General features: G+C 38.0%; 1 protein-coding gene across 6 annotated transcripts in view; it reads left to right on the top strand.

Annotated features, from left to right (window-relative positions):
• Nucleotides 1-17,450, top strand: part of LOC117213552 (semaphorin-2A) — a 553,485-nt gene that overhangs the window by 471,752 nt on the left and 64,283 nt on the right. For 4 of the 6 annotated variants that reach the window (XM_033458979.1, XM_033458980.1, XM_033458978.1 and 1 more), the window contains one exon: nucleotides 14,576-14,663. In XM_033458979.1, the coding sequence (XP_033314870.1) occupies nucleotides 14,576-14,663 (88 nt within the window). Of the gene's footprint in view, nucleotides 1-12,762; nucleotides 13,443-13,512; nucleotides 13,699-13,986; nucleotides 14,438-14,575; nucleotides 14,664-17,450 lie in introns of those variants that run through there. The other 2 variants (XM_033458982.1, XM_033458981.1) reach the window with 2 other exon arrangements.

Raw genomic sequence — 17,450 nt, 5'->3', positions numbered from 1 at the left:
TCGACCCTTTCGTACCATAGCCCGCTGCACTGAGTAAAAATGAACCCAGTGACCTCGTATTTTTTAACCAGGTAACGCGTGTCGGTAACAGCCCACATTGTTTAAAGGTAACTTCGAGACGCCGTAATTCCATTCAATGCTACGATTAAAGCGTCGTTATTAGGGTCAACGAGAAACCTGTCATCATAGGAAAAATTGTATAGCTGGCAAAACTAATAACGACGGTTTTTCAACTGTTGAACGTTTCGTTCCCTCTTTTTTCGAACCGTTTCTTTCATCCGTCTTTTGCTTCTTCTAACAGCGCAGATTTACGCTGTTTCGTGTTCCAAGTCGTAGAATCGGCGTGGCGCCAACTATCGCCACTTTCCCAGATAGGCAAACGAGTCGAAAGTCAACGTGTCATTATCGATACGCCTCCGTCCACGCGATTTTCGCAAGACTTGTTTCTCATTCTCACCCCTGTTCCCATTTCACGAGATCGTTCACGTGCACGATTGCACGTCCTCCTTTCAACGTTCGCCCTTCGAGTCTTTTACGCGACCGAAGGATACCTCGGAGGCTACTCTTATCTTGATTTATTCCACCAAGGTGTGATCCCTAGGGAAGCCCTCCCTATTTATTTAAAAGACTCTCTCGTGGGTCAACTTGGCCCGGAGAACCCTTAAAAGTAATCGCCAGATCTTTCAATTTCGTTAAATGGCAATGTAGTCTGCACGTTTTACTAAATTTGTTTATTTATAGATAAAGATCATAGGTGAATAACACAATAAAGTTATTATAAAAGAACAGTGTTTAAATATAATATGTTGTTTACGAATTCCACATCCATTCGTTTTTGATATTTAATATGTGTTCTTGGCTTTCTTGAATATACTTTCTTGAATATTTAAAAAAATATCAGTACTGGATTTATTACTTATTTTCGAAAGTTTTGGGTCTTTGAATTTGTCAGATTAATTCCTTCTTTAATTGTTATATCAAAATGCCAGTTTTTAGCCACTAAGCGATATAAGTCAGGAACTGAACAAAAATGGACTTGTCATGTTTTCCCGTATGGCCGTCAAACGTCATTTTAGTCAAATTTGAACTTTTAACTGCGAATTTTACGCTGCTTCTACGTTAGGTGGAATTAAGCTCTATTTCTCTGTAAGTGCAAGACGCGAGCATTATCTGCTTCTGCATTAATGCTTCTACATTAATTACCGAGAAAATTGCAAACTCCTCAAAGCGAAAAGTAATAAAATTGTTTCAACAAACTTCGGATAGGATCGATATCTCGCCTCTCGATCCGAACGCAGCCATCGCTTCAAGTGCCCCAGACATTCGTAATCAAATAACTTTCCCTCTCATTAGAGACACTCGAACGGTCCCAAACGAGGCAGTCTTGCATTCAGTGCACTCTGCGTTTCTGGGGGAGCGCTTTGTATATCGTCTTTCTCTCGCTATTCTTTTCCTGCTGGCGAAAATGTACCGGTATAAGTCATCAATTAAAACTTTTCAGCGTCTATCGACGAACGTAATTCCGCGATGGTGGTACATGCCTGAATCAAAAAAGTCCCTTCGACATCATTAGTTTGGGAGGCAGGGAACATTTTACCCTATAATTTCAACAAATTTAGTTCATTAATTTTATTCTTATTCTGATGCTTAAGATTACTAAAAGTAGAACGAAAATCTGTGCACTGTCATTTTATCATTTTTTATTTAATAAATTATAAATTAAAAAAATCTGTTTTCCTAGTACGACACGAATGCAGTATCTTTCTGACAAAGTACAATGAAACTACCGGCTGCTATTTTGGAATATTGGCGGCAGATTTCCGGTTTTAAGCGTAAAAAACAGCTAAATTATCGCAGGCTCTGCTAAGTTCCAAAATATTTGCTTCTATATGTACAACATACGATACGCAACTATTTTTCAACTTAACACAGTACGATACAGCTGAGTTCAATTTTCCGGTAAATCCTTGGCTTAAAAATGAGCATGAAACTAATGATCCAAGTTTACTGATACGTCACACAAAAAATGTCCACTTGCTGCCGGACTATCGCTAAATTCCCTGCGAGCACTTGAAACTTCGATACACCTCCTGGTTGAGTCGTCGTATGTTTGAGAAGAGTGTATTGTCATGTCGAGGTCGGCCCATCCGTAATCAGCGCGCACGAGTTGGAAACATGTCAATTCCGTGAGGAGGCGTGAACTAGAGATGTCGAGGGTGTACGCATTCACATCTGGCCATAGAACCTACCCTCGATCGTCAACTCTTGATGGACACGGAGGAGGAAGAGAGCGTTTCAGACCGGATAAAGGCTTCTAGAAACGCGTCAGCAGGGTCAGATCCCACGAGCCGAACTATCTCCGATCAAAAAGTGATCCGATGTTCCATTTAAATCGGCTTATATAGCGAATGCGTTTCTGAGATTGTTCATTATTTGGCTAACTTGTTCCATATACTGAGTGTGTGAGATTTTTTTATGTGGAATATATGTGGAGTGGTATGTTGAAAGTTGTTGAAGGTTTGATGACGTTGTATGTTGAACAGGATAATAAAGGAAATTGATCGTTGGATTATTTTGGGCTGTGAATTGATTGATGGGGCTGATGGAAGTATGTGCATATATGGCGCATTTAATGCAACGTTTATGTAGGTACAATTAGGGCAGGATGTATGAACAGGTTTTAATAGAAGGTTTGATTTAGGATTTCTGGGGTAAGTGTGATTTTCATGGCTCTTTTAAAACGTAGTATATCTTTAAACACTTACTTTGAGTTTTAGTTTGATTGCTTCAGGTTTTAAACTTAACTAGATCTATTAGTGGTAATGCAGTAAATCGTTACTCATAATCTTAAACTTTATTTCCACGTTCCGTGAAATATTTCACAAACAATTTGCTACTGGAGTATATAAAATGCAAATTTGTTCTCTTCATTAAACTTTCAAACCTCCAACTATACTAAAGCAATACAAATTTCTATACAAATTAATCTTAGGTTCACAAAAGATATTTCTTTCGTAACTCGAAATTTACGTAATAATACTCAATTTATCACTTGAATTACAATTGAAGTTCGAATAATTAAGTTGGAAGTGAATTCGATCAAGATCAGGCGTGAAGTTGCAAGGGAAAATCCACGTTTTCTCGAAGAAACTTTCAATCGACGCCTTCGAAACGGTCGGCGGAATAATTTACACCGATACGATCTCGAACACACGTTGCAGAAGGAACTGTCGCAGTGCTGTGAACGTTTTGCGAACTGAAACGCGAACGATCGAGATAACCGGAAGGCCCGAAGTTCCCTGTCCCCTTATCTTTTATCGTTCGTTTGCGATCCACTCGATTTCAGTTAATTTGAACTTCGCGCAAACTATCGCGACTCGTCTACCCTCGCCTATCATTTTCACAGAATAATGCGAGTAAAAGTGAGGAAAATACGAAAGTCGCGCGAGCTCTAGTCTAAAGTAAATTATAAATTGTAAAAGAGAGAGAGAGAAAGAGAAAGAGAGGACAGGCGTTAAATAAACAATTTTACGGAGTAACTTCGAAGAAAGGTATACACTGTATCCTTGCTCCGAAAGCAATTCAGAAACATTAATTTTTATTCAAATGTAAAAAATTGTCCTTGAACATAATAGCATGATATCCTGCTACTTTATGTGTCAAGATGAATAATGTTCTTGAAATTGGATCAAGTATCGTTTTATTATTTTCAATTTACGATCATATAAACTGTTAATTATTACTTTACAAAGATAGTTTACAATGAAGTTAGATTACTTCTAGAGAAAAGTTTGCTAAATTAATTAATACTATTTATAAATAGTATTATAATTGTATAAGACGATAAGGAACGGAAATTTTATCTTCATTAAAAATACTAAAAGGATTGTTAATTGCCTAATGGAATAAATGTTATATTCCATTTACCATATTCTTTTTAGAATGTATACAGTCAAATACAAAAATGCATGATGGTCTGTGTAAAAAAAAAATCGAACGACATCCACTCATGCATCGTGTATGCTACAAGCTCGAATGAAACTCAAGTTTCATACACAGTTTCCTTGTTTTTCATAGATTTTTAAACGAACTATATTATTTCAAATACATATCGTGTTCTGAGCTGCTCCGTTTTTTGATCTCAAAAATTCAGAATGTTATTCTTACATACGGTTGAATGGGTGTTTTTACATTGACCTGTGTGAGATGTGTGACATCAGACAGACACCTTGCTGAACTCGGGGGATTAAAATAATAATAACGTTGGAAATTGGACACGGTGGTGGCTGTACCCTCGTAATCTTCCGTGGCCATATGCCGGTGCCGGCTGGAACGAAGCCAGGCGAACGTGAAAAAAAAGGAGAACGATCGCATACCTAATCTGACATTGTGAGAGCGGGTTAGGGCGCCTAACTTTATTCAATCGCGGCTACGTTTCGTTATGGTCTCGCATCTCGAAAGAAGACGAATGCGAAGGGTCACGGAATAGGGTCATTCTAGGCGCACGTGTCGCGAAATCCGCTTTTTCCATGATAAGATGACGCTGATAAAGTCACTATCGAGTGAATCCCATAGCATACGCCATGCGTATTATCGCCTACCGTATTAGCATATCTTTAGATTTATTTTCAATTATAGTATTTTATATTACGTTCATTTTTTTTTTTTTTTTTTAATGCAAGATAGCGATGAGGGTTATGAATGTGATGGATTTGTTTTTTAAATATGGATAGATGGAAGTTCTGGTGGGAATGTATACAGTAATATTATAGTATACTTGCGTATTAAGTAAAGAAAATAATGCCACGCGTTTGGTTTGTACAAACAATTGTAACTAAAGGCAAGAACTTATTTGGTATGTATCATTATTTTTTTAATATTATATATAATATTAGGATGATCCATTATAATTGTCTACGCAATAGTCCGCTAAATTATTCCTTATTTAGAAACATATTTCAAGGAAATGATTTTACGATAGACATTAGTCTTAGCTAAGTAGAAAATAGAACTATAAACCTTCGTTTAGCTAGATGTGTAGCTCACTTCAAGTAAAGTTTATTCACCTGTCTTACATCTCTTGATACTATTCGCTTGCGATAAATAGATTTACTTTCCGAGATATTAAATACCAGTTTATATACTTAAATGATAAAATTCAGAGATAGTCGAGGAATGGAGTTGGTCAACTTGACTTCCAAGAAACTCAAATAACACGTCATATCATGGTAGCGTAAATTCAGTGAAAGTATCGATCGCATAGGTGAAACTATTCAATTGCAAGTGAATTCCGCGCGACGAAAAGCCGAGCGAGAGAAATTTCCGTCGCTACTGTTCTTACTGCACGTGGCACGCGATCCGTCTGCGTGCCGATAAGGTGTCGCACGTATAAACACGTAAAACTAGACAGAGGATAGAACAACGCGTGCACACGTATGCGATGACTCGGCGACAAGGGAGGCCAGCGTTCGAAACACCCGTTCACATCGCCATTCGCGTTCCCCGGGAGCTTAACGGGGATCTACCGAGCTTGCGTGAAAGCCTCGATGACGTCCGGGTGAATCGGTTGTTTGCGCTTCTACGTGCGCCCACTTTCAAGGGAGCATTAGTTTCAATTTTTCTCCGCGAGATTTCCGGTGAAGCAACGTAATAAAACGGAACAACACTGAAATAATAATTTATCGTCGCTCGAGTGTAACGCGTTTCGACGGTTACACGATAAAAGGATGATTTTTTGGTATGACTGTAGCGATATGAAAATAGGAATGAAATTGTAGTGAGAAATATTATAGTTTTGTTTAATGTTCCAGAGATTTAAAGTTATCGATGAAGACATTAAAACGATTTTTGTAACGATGGCAGTGACTGTGAAAGAATGTCGGATGTTTTAGGTATTCTAGAGAAATTGATTGAAGAAATTATTGGTTGTAATTACAGATAATGAGCTCGTTCCACTGGAATTAGAATCGTCGATCAGCTATAAAAATACCAGTTAGATTGTATAAACATTCTGCAATAAATTCGCATTACTTTGCAATAATATAGGCTAATTATGGCTCAACAATCGATCGAATTGATTTTCCACGCTTTCAAGAAATAAATCGCCCTCCATTGCCTTCTGCTTGCTGAGATTATTAGCAGAAGTATCGCCCCCGCGATTTTAATATCACCACGAACCATAGTTCGAGGTCGCGTTAGCGGGGATACGAATCGATTTATTAAATTCGAAGTACTTTCTAGGGAACGTTTATTCCGATACGGTTCGTGGAGAAATGAGGCGTTTCGAAACGTCGTTTAAAGATGGAGGAATGAAACTTATGAAAATTTACAGCTTCTCGTTCACATAACCCTGATGTTGTACTCCGTCAAATTCAATTTGGTGTGTGATATTGTTCCATGTATTATAATTCCACGTTCCATTTTTGCAATGTGTATATCATTTGATATCGTATTTTTATATAAATCATTATTATTCACACAAATGGCGCGAATAGATGATTCGAAGCCGAAGTAGTAAAAACAGAATTTGTCAGACAATTTTCTGGAGTATTTGCTCGAACATGGCAAGAGATACATCGTTACATTGTCATTAATAACTATTTTTATTTATATGTTTTTTTATATCTTCCGTATCAAATTTATTTGTAACAGAACATCCGTATGGTACATTAAAAAAATATTTATAAAGTCACTGAAAACGTACAAACAACAAAAACATATAATTTCACCAGGGCAGATTCAATCTCGTTTTCATCACCCGCAATGAAAGCATCCTGAAAACCGTTTCGACCTAGTGGTGATTGCACGCGTGTCGCGCGCAGCGCCAGATTTTGTAGAGCGAAAATTTACAGCCGCGTAAGGAAGAACGTGACCCAGATTCATCTTGCGAAACCGTGGTAACTTCATTTCGAACGCATGATCGCGTTTCACTCTGTTAACGATATCGATATCCGGCTGTTTCCGAAGCGTTCAGTTTTCCGCGGAATCCACGGAAGATCAGTGTATACGCAAGGGGTTTAACCGAAAGTAGATCGGGGTTCAACCGAAAGTAGAGCGTTTTTCAACGATTTTTAAACAGCTGCGTTCAAAATAGCGTGACAAATGCATGAAATTTCCGTTTCATTAGCAATACTTGCTACCGGATCGTTTATTTCTACACTTTGCAACGATTTTAAATGTTCTTGCTTTTATTTTTCATTTGTATTATTAACTCCTTGCCTTACAGTATTGAATCGTATATTCGCGATTGAGGTATGGTTCCGATTAACACTAGAACTACCGATAGTTAACACGAAGCTATTTCTACCAAAACCAGTTAAAATGACTGGTCTTTAAAAAATACGTAATAATAGAATATTTTTATATTTATTGACTTATTTCTTTCTTACAGAAGCAATTCCATGTTATATAGTACATTTTTGGTATTATTAATCCATCTGGAACCATGATCCCTAAACGAAGGTTGACACGTTTATAAAATTGTAGAATCAGTCATTTTGGCTGCTGTGGTATTTCTAGTGTTAGCATCTAGCGATTTGCGATAGCAACGTGTGGGAAGTTGTACAAAACGAGACAACTGGTTAATTGAGGTTCGATAAACAGATTGGAGGATTCTTTTACACTTTGATAGGTACTAGTCATTTTGACTAGTATTGGTATAAGTAGCCTTAATAGAAAATTATTTTGAGTTTGAATACATAAAAAACAAAATAAAATTTATTATATTATTCTTTTAGTTATCGTTACGAAAGTTATTATATTATTGCGGAAAAAAATATAACATGAAGTAGGAATTTTAAAATAAAATTGTAAAACCATTCAATTTGACTGGTGTGGTAGTTCTAGTGTTAAATAAAAGGAAAGTTTAGTTTGTACTCTAATTTTTAATTCTTCTCCCATTGGTACGGATTGCGAATTATTTATCTAGCTACATTTCCTTAGTCAGAATCATTTTTCATCTGATTTTCAAGTTTAAAATATTTTTAATATTCGTCATTTCTCGTTCCAGTTTTACGTTAAAAAACATTGAATATCTTTCTGAAACAAAAGCAAAATTGACATATAGAAATTGCAAAACAACAGAGTTCAATACAAATTACGTATTGTATTGAATACTTCCGAATTGCATCCGACATAGTATTGTTGCGATGAATACCTGATTTAAGTAGTTACTAAAGTAATCGTAAGACACGGTGTTAATTATAACAATTGTCTGATCATCAAGATAATTTACAGAGGGACAAACAATCTGAAATTTAGCTGGATAATTTGTGCTTCCAAATTGTTGAAAATCGAACGAGGTCGACATGGAATTCCAGGGTTTTCTCATTTGCAAAACGACGAGCAAAGACACTAAAATCGTTCGAATTGGAAGCGCGGCCAAGGCTCGTGTAATTAAAGCAGAAAGTACTCGAATCCCTGTGCAATAACAAGTAATGACCAGCCTCTGTTCATAAACTGTGCACGCGTGCAACAGGATGGTACGCTCGTTTTCGACATGTCGAGTATCCGTGTGCGCGTGAACCAAGGGAAAAGTAAAATATGCGCGCGAATTCAGTTCGCCCGACGAGTTCCCTGGGCGATGACGGTCTCTCGTGAGGATCGAGTTCTTTGAAATTGGAGAGAGACGGCGGAAAAAGCTTCGTCCGTACCTCTCGCGAGTATTGATTGTTCATACTTGGATTTTCTCTATTCCGTCGGACAGTCAGTCCGCTTCGAGAACAAAGTTTCGAAAGAAATTGAAGCAGACGAGATCCCAATTTTCCTTCGTCCCCATTTAAAATCGCACCCGTGAATTCTTCTCTTTTTTTCTTTTTTTTTTTCTTTTGAATCGTTAGCGTTGGAAAAAGGGACGATCGACGAAACAATTTTTTTTCACGGTCCGAGTGACTTTAATAGTTCCGATCTTTCTGACGCGTGAAATCATTCGACTATGAATGCTCTCATATTGGGTTCTTTCGCTTTTTCCTCTTTTTTCTTTAATCGACCGTGCAGGTTAAATTTTTACTCGACCGGATTTTTTCGATATCATTTTGAATTTTTCCTGGAATTATCGAATCTATCATTGAAAAATTTATACGTTTGATATGATGGAAATATTTGCATTATTTTGGCAACATTCTAACATTTTTGTCTGTCGGTAATCGAAGACTTTGAGCATTCTAAAGAAGAAATGGTCATTTAACTTATGCCATATTCATAACCGCTTATATTATAACTTCGTGCAAGCGACAGTGAGTCGTGATACAATGTTAACTTTTGATTACCGAAATAAAAAAGATACGTACATGATGTTTAGGAATACATAGAAAATTTAACAATGAAATGTTTCAATACCATGTCGTCATAGGCTGTTCAACATATCATGTCCATAGCGTAAGTGAATAAATCTTGAAAAAGAATCGGTCCAACATCATCCTTCATCAAAATCATATAAAAGAACTACCACTTCTGCCTGTCTCTAATAAAAATAACCACTGGAACACCATCGAACAATTCACTTAACATCTCTAATGCATTAATCTGTATTCACTCCAAATCTGCTAATGTTAATGACACTCATTGTCAACATCTGGTTGACTAATGGAGAGGAGTATTCACACTTTGACATGTTCGTCAAGGTAATCAAACGAGACCTACATTTTGAAAATACATGGCTGCTGGTACTCTAACTTGCAATCTGTCTTTCATGGCACACACAAGTTAGTGATCCATTAGACAATTCGTTAGAAGCCTAAGCATCTATCATCAATCGTCTGGTGAACGCGCGTACGTAACGTCGCAGCGAAAGGTCTGGCCGCCTTTAGCGAGTCGAGTAATGATAAAAAATTACATAAGCGGACAGTTCGGGGTCGAAGGGAAGATAGAGTGGCCGCGTTTTAACGATAGCATCTCGTTTGTCGTGGTTAACGGAGTCGAGCAGGCTTTTCTTTCGTATCGAGTCTAACGAACGCGATTACGAGGACTCGCGAGGGCCGACGATGGCAGACGAAAAATAGAAGGAAAGAGAAAACTAAGCGACATCGACTCGGTTAATTGAGAAATACCGTTTAAGCGAATTAACCCACTGCCGGAACCACCGAATTCAAATGGATAGTTTCCGGTCCCGGGCTCGTTTAGCGTTATCTCTCTGCGTTAACAACCCCAGAGGAACGATCTTATCGTCCTGCGATACCTAAAGGCTCTTTTTCGACCACTCGAAGGCAATTTACAGTAAATAATCGCGTCTACGGTGTTTTTAATGGCGCACAAGTGTGTAATAAATGGTCTTTGGAAGTCGTTAGTTTTGTTTAAATGAACACAGCCTATTGTCAGAGTCTTAAAATTAATATAATTCACTTTCCTCATCGGTTTTATCTCGCGGTTAATCGGATCATCCCTCGACTAAAAATTTCTATGACTAGGAAATTAAAAATTTCTCGATTCATTTGAAATAATATTTATTTTTCTATATTATAAACTATTGCGATATATTTTATATTTTTAGTTTGATTTGTTGGGTTATTATTTGAAAGATGTTTATACTTATAACGGATAGTAAAATCATTAAAGCTTCGAATTTGGATTCTAATTGCACGATTATACAGAATTTGACGAATTATATATAGCTGCTCTAAACGATCGTGGCAATTTTAGTAAGCAAAGGTTCTTGCAAATATTTGGTAATTAGTGATCTATATTCGACGATTAGTGTATTATTTTCTCGATAAATACGCAAACAGCGAAACGCTGGTACGATGCTCCGTTACAGAGATTATTAGTAATTATTTGAACGAGCAGTTTGCAGCTAATATCGAGTCATATTTCCTGTTAATACTTTCGATCCATTGATCGACGGTTGTAAGTTATACGAGGAGTTTTCGCAAGAATTTACAATAATTTCTTATACAAAATTATTTTTTTGTAGAGTTATTAGTACATAGATAATGAAAATCAGGAAATCTAACAACCTTAGCATCAAATGAACACGAATGCTATCAAATAGGACATAGAAATAGAAACAAAATTCGAATCGTGCTATCTCTTTATTCAAACTGCGCGCAAAATTAAGTCCCCCGCATTCATTGTTGGCAAAAACATTTTTCCTGTTCAACTGAATGCGGAGAACTTAAATAAATTTTTTCCAAGATTCTCTACGATTAGTATTGATAATTTTTCTGCACCCAGAACATTAATTTACGCTCGAATCTACGAATCACCAAAGTGGTGAAAATAATCAATTCCTAATCATTTTCACAGAAAGTTTTCACTCACAAGCTATTGATCTTTGAATGATTTTTTTATAAAATATATATAAGCAGTTTTAACGTTAATGAAAACATAGAGAAAAACAAACCACGTATGCTTATATTCCCAAAATATGTCTTTCAAATCTTCGTACGATCAAAATTACGAGATGCCTGGTTTATAAATAAGCAAAGGTTAATTTCAACGCTGATGTACGATCGAACCAGTACCTTCAAGAACTCTGGAACTCACAGCAGCACGAACAATCTTGTAGCAGTGGTCGAGGTTCGATAAAGTTGGCGAAAGTTGGCTGACCTCAGCGACTACCGCGAAGATCACCGAGGAAGAAAACGATTTTACGTCTGGTCGAAAATAGAAGCGTTCGAACGAATGTGGAGAACGATGCAGTTATATCAACTGACCGAACGAGCGGCAGGTGCAGGCATCATCTTCTATGCACGCGATGTGATACGATTTTATTACGGCAATAAAATCGGAATAATGCGCGCGACGAACGCACTGCTGGCCCTCGCTGACGAGCCGGAAAAACGAACCGTCGTATTTGCGAGGGAATATAAATTTTCAGTCTTCCCTGGGGGGACAATACGGCCCTGGGCCGCCGCGGTTTATCCGCGCCGATCTAACGAACTGCGTGCCGATGTTGCGCTTCGGAAGGTACACTGCGAAAACGTTCCAGTGGATCCAGCTTTCCCGAATTTTATTGACGCCGAGTGTTTTGATGGTCTAAGTGTATTTTCTGCGTGTTAGCTTTAGTGCGTTCAAGATTTATAACGGCAGCGATATATATAACAATGCCTGTGTTTCTATTATGATCGATAATTGATAACAGATTTCAAGTTAGAATGATTAAAATGGATGGAATAATTAGTTCGATGAATCGAAGATCAGTTCATTCTGATATTTTATAAAATAGGTTTACCACTCGTGTTTTCAAGATTTCATTGATTTTTTAGTGAACACAGTTATGCCAATTCAAACGAACGTATAGCAAGTAATAATAAGTAATAATTTGATGAATTTTTGGAATTGTATTTTGAGGGATTTTTTGTATTAGTGGATGACGAGAAAATCTCTATATGCTAACACTAGTCTTCCTTTTTGTATCGAAGCGTATATCGAAACCTACTTCGTCTAATTATTAATTGTTCTTAAATCTCTTGTACAGAGAAGCAATTAAAAAATTGAGAGAACATGAAAAGTACAAGTTTGAGGAAGGATAAAACTATATCAATAATATCGGTATATTATCTTGAAAAATCTCGAACTATCTGCTTGAAGAATTCAATCTTGGCCATTCATGATTGAAATTCAGATTATAATCCACGATTAAAAAGCTCGATGAGCCGAGTAGATATACGTAACGATCTATTACACTCGTACAAAAGTACTATTGTTACCGGATCCACCAATGAACATCAATTCGAGTTAGCCTCGTATTAAGCTCGACCGCATCGCTACGCCACTTGGTCGGGAGATAAAGGACGAGAGATCAGGTTTTTGCATTCATTCATGGGCTCGCGGGCAAAGAACTCGTGAAGGGAACGAGAGTCAGCTAGAATCGTTCGGTGCTGGTGTAAACACGAGAAAGATAGAGAGAAAAAAGAGAGACTCGTGTGTCTGTGCAGCGACGCCACACTTGGACCCCTTTCATTCGACGTCAGCCCCTTCTGATACCGCATAAAATATAGTATTGTTCGCGCTCTGTTAGTCTAGAGTGGAGAACGAGTATATTTAGGAAAGGGCGGCTTTCTTTCATATGTTAAGCAGATCAGTGTCGGCCGACGAGATAGAGGGTGAAAAGGGTGTTTGTGAAAGGTGTGGGGGATGGTGGCGAAGAGTATAGCGAGAGGATGGCACGAACGTCCCTTACGACTTTTACCCAAGAGAACTGTGCAGGAGCGCGCGCTCCTAAATGATTGCTGGCTTGACTTAATGTTGTGAAAAATAGCCGCGCACTCCCGCGCATCTTACGGATATTTTTCTTTATAAAAAGGCGAAAGCAAAGTGATGAATCCAATTTTTTAGCATGGTATAATTCGAAGTTTCCCCGCTCAGCGTGACTCGTAGCTGCGATTTCGACGATTTATATTCGTCGCGTATGCTGTACGCCTCTTTCACGATCGCTAGATCGTGAAACTTCTTTCGTTTACGAGTTATTCCTCGAGCGTTTCAAAGAGGGATAAATTCGTTTGCCGGTACGTTTTAAGATTCGAGATTAATTCAATACTTTGGTTAAGCACGTTCTAAAAGCCGGCTATATTTCAGGTCGTACGATTTTTCTTTGTCGATGGTACAGTGAAATTTTTATCGCGCGATGCTTCCTTGCGTGTGCACGAACCGTACGCTCGTGAATTAATGCTGTCTCGACTTTACGATCAAAGAATATCGGAACCAAGTGTCTCGTAACATTATCTTTTGATGCAGCAAGAAACGAGGTCCTAGTGTAAAGTAGTACGATCTTTGCGTAATCTTAGTAACCTTAATCTCATTAAGAGACTGTGTAATATTAAATACTTGCAACATTTATGAAGTATGTAAAATTGCTTTAATCCAAGTGCTATGTTACCCCAGTTTTATTGAACTTCAGACTATAAAGTCCAAACTCTAAACCTTATAATTCTCAAAGTTCAACACTTTAAAACCTCCGACCTCTACAATCCCAGAACCCTTAAAATCGATTTTACAAAGCTCAGATCCTAGACCTCTGTTAGACTCTGGAGCCTAGGATCCTCGAACCCCAGATTCTAGAATCTGAAAGCTCAAGATTGCGTATATATAATCTTGCTTTGATTCCCCGGAGACTCGATTATGATCGTACTAAAGTAAATCCAAAATGTTCCGTCATATTACCGGTTCGGTAGCTCCACACTCACGCATAAGCTGCCATTCATCCTTAATGACCTTAATTGACGTTTTACTCGAGAACATTTGCACGGCCGAGTCCCCGTCTCCGTCAATTGAGGTCCATTTGCTGCTTCGATGTTCACGTCGCCCCCGTTCCGTAATAAAACCACCACCCAGTCGATGAAACGAGAAATGTCACGTTGTTACGTGTCGTGTAATTCTAACGAGTTTTATGACGGCGATATAAGTCGCCTGTTGGCTTTGCTCGGCTTACTGCGAGATGCGAAATGAAAAGAGAGCAGCAGAAGATAGAGCAACGCGAACGAGGGAACGAGGAGAACAAACGGCGAGCGTTATTATAAAAGTCATAATGAAAATCTAACGATCCGTCAGGCGAGGCGCGCAGCGGCCAGAGAAATGAATTTCCTCGAGGTCCACCCTTCGTTGCTCAGTGTTTAATCTCTTTGTTTACTTTTGCTTGCAGAACACGTGAGGGAATTCAGCTGCGGGATGCTGTATTACAGGACGTTGTACCTGGACAGTAAGAGGGACGCCCTATACGTCGGCGCTATGTAAGTACTGTTTCTTCCCTTCCGTACTAACCCGCAAACCGGCTCCGCGTTCATCGCTTTTTCTCACATAATAAAATGTCGTAGGATGAAAATCCTGTCTCGGTAAAAGTTGCGCTTCATTCGTCGTCAAAGCGCCAGAAGCGGGACCTCGCTGGATAAAATGGAAGGATGGAGGGGGGTATACGTGTGTGTACGTGCCGCGAAACGGATTTTTATGATTCTCGTGATTAAAATTCTGCACGGAATGCGAACGCAAGAGGGGATGGAAGCGTGACGATTGATTAAATTTCTCGGTGACGTCGAACATCGTATAATCCATGTTTTGAAATACTCTGTGTATTACAGCGACGCTGATACACGCCGGCTTTCGCCATGATAATTATCGTCGTGCTGATTGCACCGAATTGCTACCCCTCTCGCCGTCGTCCCCTATTTTCACACACCCCTTTCGACCTATCGGCCGTGCAACGTTCAACGACAGATCGTTTTTTATTCGAGGCCTTATATCGACGCGCGTGCGCACTGAATCGGCGTGCAATTTTGCTCGTTATTTATCCCGCATTCGAGATTGAAATGAAAAGTAACGTTCCGTTCTATGGCGTAACTGGGTCACGCGTGAAATGTTTCGTGCGTTCGCCCTGTCTCGACCAAGCTTTCCGTACGTTGCGGAATGATTGACAGAGAGGGTTGGCGAACAGTTGGCTGGCTATTCCGCTTTAGATTATTTCCAGCGGAATCATGAAGTTTGCTCGTTTAAGGTAGAAAAAAGTAAGCTGTTATTGGAGGTGATTAAAAATATCGTCAAGCGAGGAAAGTGTTCGAAACTGTACCTCATTCTGTTTTTATATTTTTCGTTTTAATAGCACAATAATCAAAATTTTTATTTTTCCTGTAGAACGAAATACTTTGAGAGTTATTTCAAATGAATTTGATTGATAATAAATGTTTAATCAGTCGAGTTGAATTAAAGCAATAAAATTATAATCAATCGAATAAATCCAACTAATCAGCTGTGAAAAATTTCATAGATTTTATAGAATTGGATTTGCGATAACAATAACGGTCAATCATATAAACATACATATGTAGATTATATATTAATATTCATTTAATAAAAGGGGAAATTGAGTATAATAATTTAGTTCTCGTCGAGTCGATTGTTTAACTTTCTGTTTCGCTTCGTCATCATAACATATTCACGCAAGCTTCGCGTTCGTGCACTCCTTTTCGTAATCGGGCCCTTTTCTGCGGTATTTGCACGCACTCTTAGCTTGAGCACTGAAATATATACCCGCGTTTATGTACCGGGTCGTTCCTCTGTACACGAGGGGAATGACTAGGTTTCGTTTGCTAAACGTTTCAATTTGCAGAAAGGTAATTTACTGAGACCTTCGGGGCACGGCGGAAACTCTGGAACGAAAGACGAAAGAGCGGATTAAATTCCTTTGCTACTTTTTAAGGAACATTTCCGATTAATCTTGACATTCAAGTGAATGGAGAAATATCCTCAACGATTATATGTAATCGAGACGTAAAATTGTTTTTGCGGGCGATGGCTCTTAATTGACGAGATTTAATTCAGCGAAGATATACGTCTAGAATATTCATGTTAATATGTACAAATTTGTTGATTACTTTGACTAGATCGTATTACTGAAATAAATAGAGAGAGCAAGGCTTGAAATTTATGTAGTTAGAGCTAGCCTTTTCCACAAATTAGTTGCCTTTCTCGACTTTATAAATTAGTAGAGTTAATTATCTCTATCAAACATTCTTCTATTCTTGGATATTTATATTAAGATGATATTTATAATAAAATAAAACACGCCTATGTTTCTTTTAATGATATGAAATTAACTATCAGTTTTACTGTAAATTTGTTATAAATTATTATTTCCGAATATTCTTGGAATGGTAATGAGACCAAAATTAAAAATATCTTGTTTGAATAAAGTAATAGAAAAAAAAAACAATAAATCGGTATAGCAATCTTAGTCGTGAGCCAAAATAGCTTTCGTTGTCAACTCCAATACTCTTCGTTGTAGCAAACAAAGCAGGAATCTCTTGCGCCATCGTCGTATGGTGGTAATACAATATTCTAATGGGGGCTATCTTTTCTCCTTTAGAACGAAGGTCGTCGTTGAGGGAACGGAACAGGGGGTTGCTTCGTCTGGAATGGATAAAGAGATTTTGACAGGGAACACTGCATCATTACTATACGAGTATTATTTCTTGATTCGGTTCCAACCTTTTCTTTCCCCCGCGTTACTATCCTGCCGGCCATTCACTGGCGTTTTCCTTTGTGAGCCTCCCTTCTTAATTTGGTAAATGCCAGCAAAATGCTACACGGTTCTGGTAATGGAGAGGTCACCAGGGCAACGCGTCTCTGAAAGACATAGCCAGATACAAAAAACCAGAAGAACGTCTCCTATACGAGCCAAAAATAAGAAGTCGTGTAATATATTTATTGCGACAGAAAAATTATGTCGTGCTTTATGTTTTGGCAGATAGATGAAACTGCGTGGTTGTTACATGTGAAGCAAAAAATCAAATTAATAGCAATGTGTTGTTTCTTGATGAAGTTAATATTTAATCAAGTTGATTGAAGCGAATTCTACCACTTTATTTTTGAATATAATTTAGAATTAAATGTAACGTATGTACTTTGTAATTGAGTTTGCAAAGGGCGCTAAAAGATATAGTTTTAAGTAAGATCTTATAAGAGTATCTTTTAAGAGTAATGGATCAACGTTCAGGAAAAGTGTACTTTTTATTTCAATACCGTAA

The sequence above is a fragment of the Bombus bifarius genome, unplaced genomic scaffold (assembly GCF_011952205.1).
Source record: "Bombus bifarius isolate JDL3187 unplaced genomic scaffold, Bbif_JDL3187 scf7180000009125, whole genome shotgun sequence".
Classification (NCBI taxonomy): Eukaryota; Metazoa; Arthropoda; class Insecta; order Hymenoptera; family Apidae; genus Bombus; species Bombus bifarius.
Note: the sequence above shows the minus strand (reverse complement) of the source record. Positions and strands in the feature narration are given on the sequence as shown.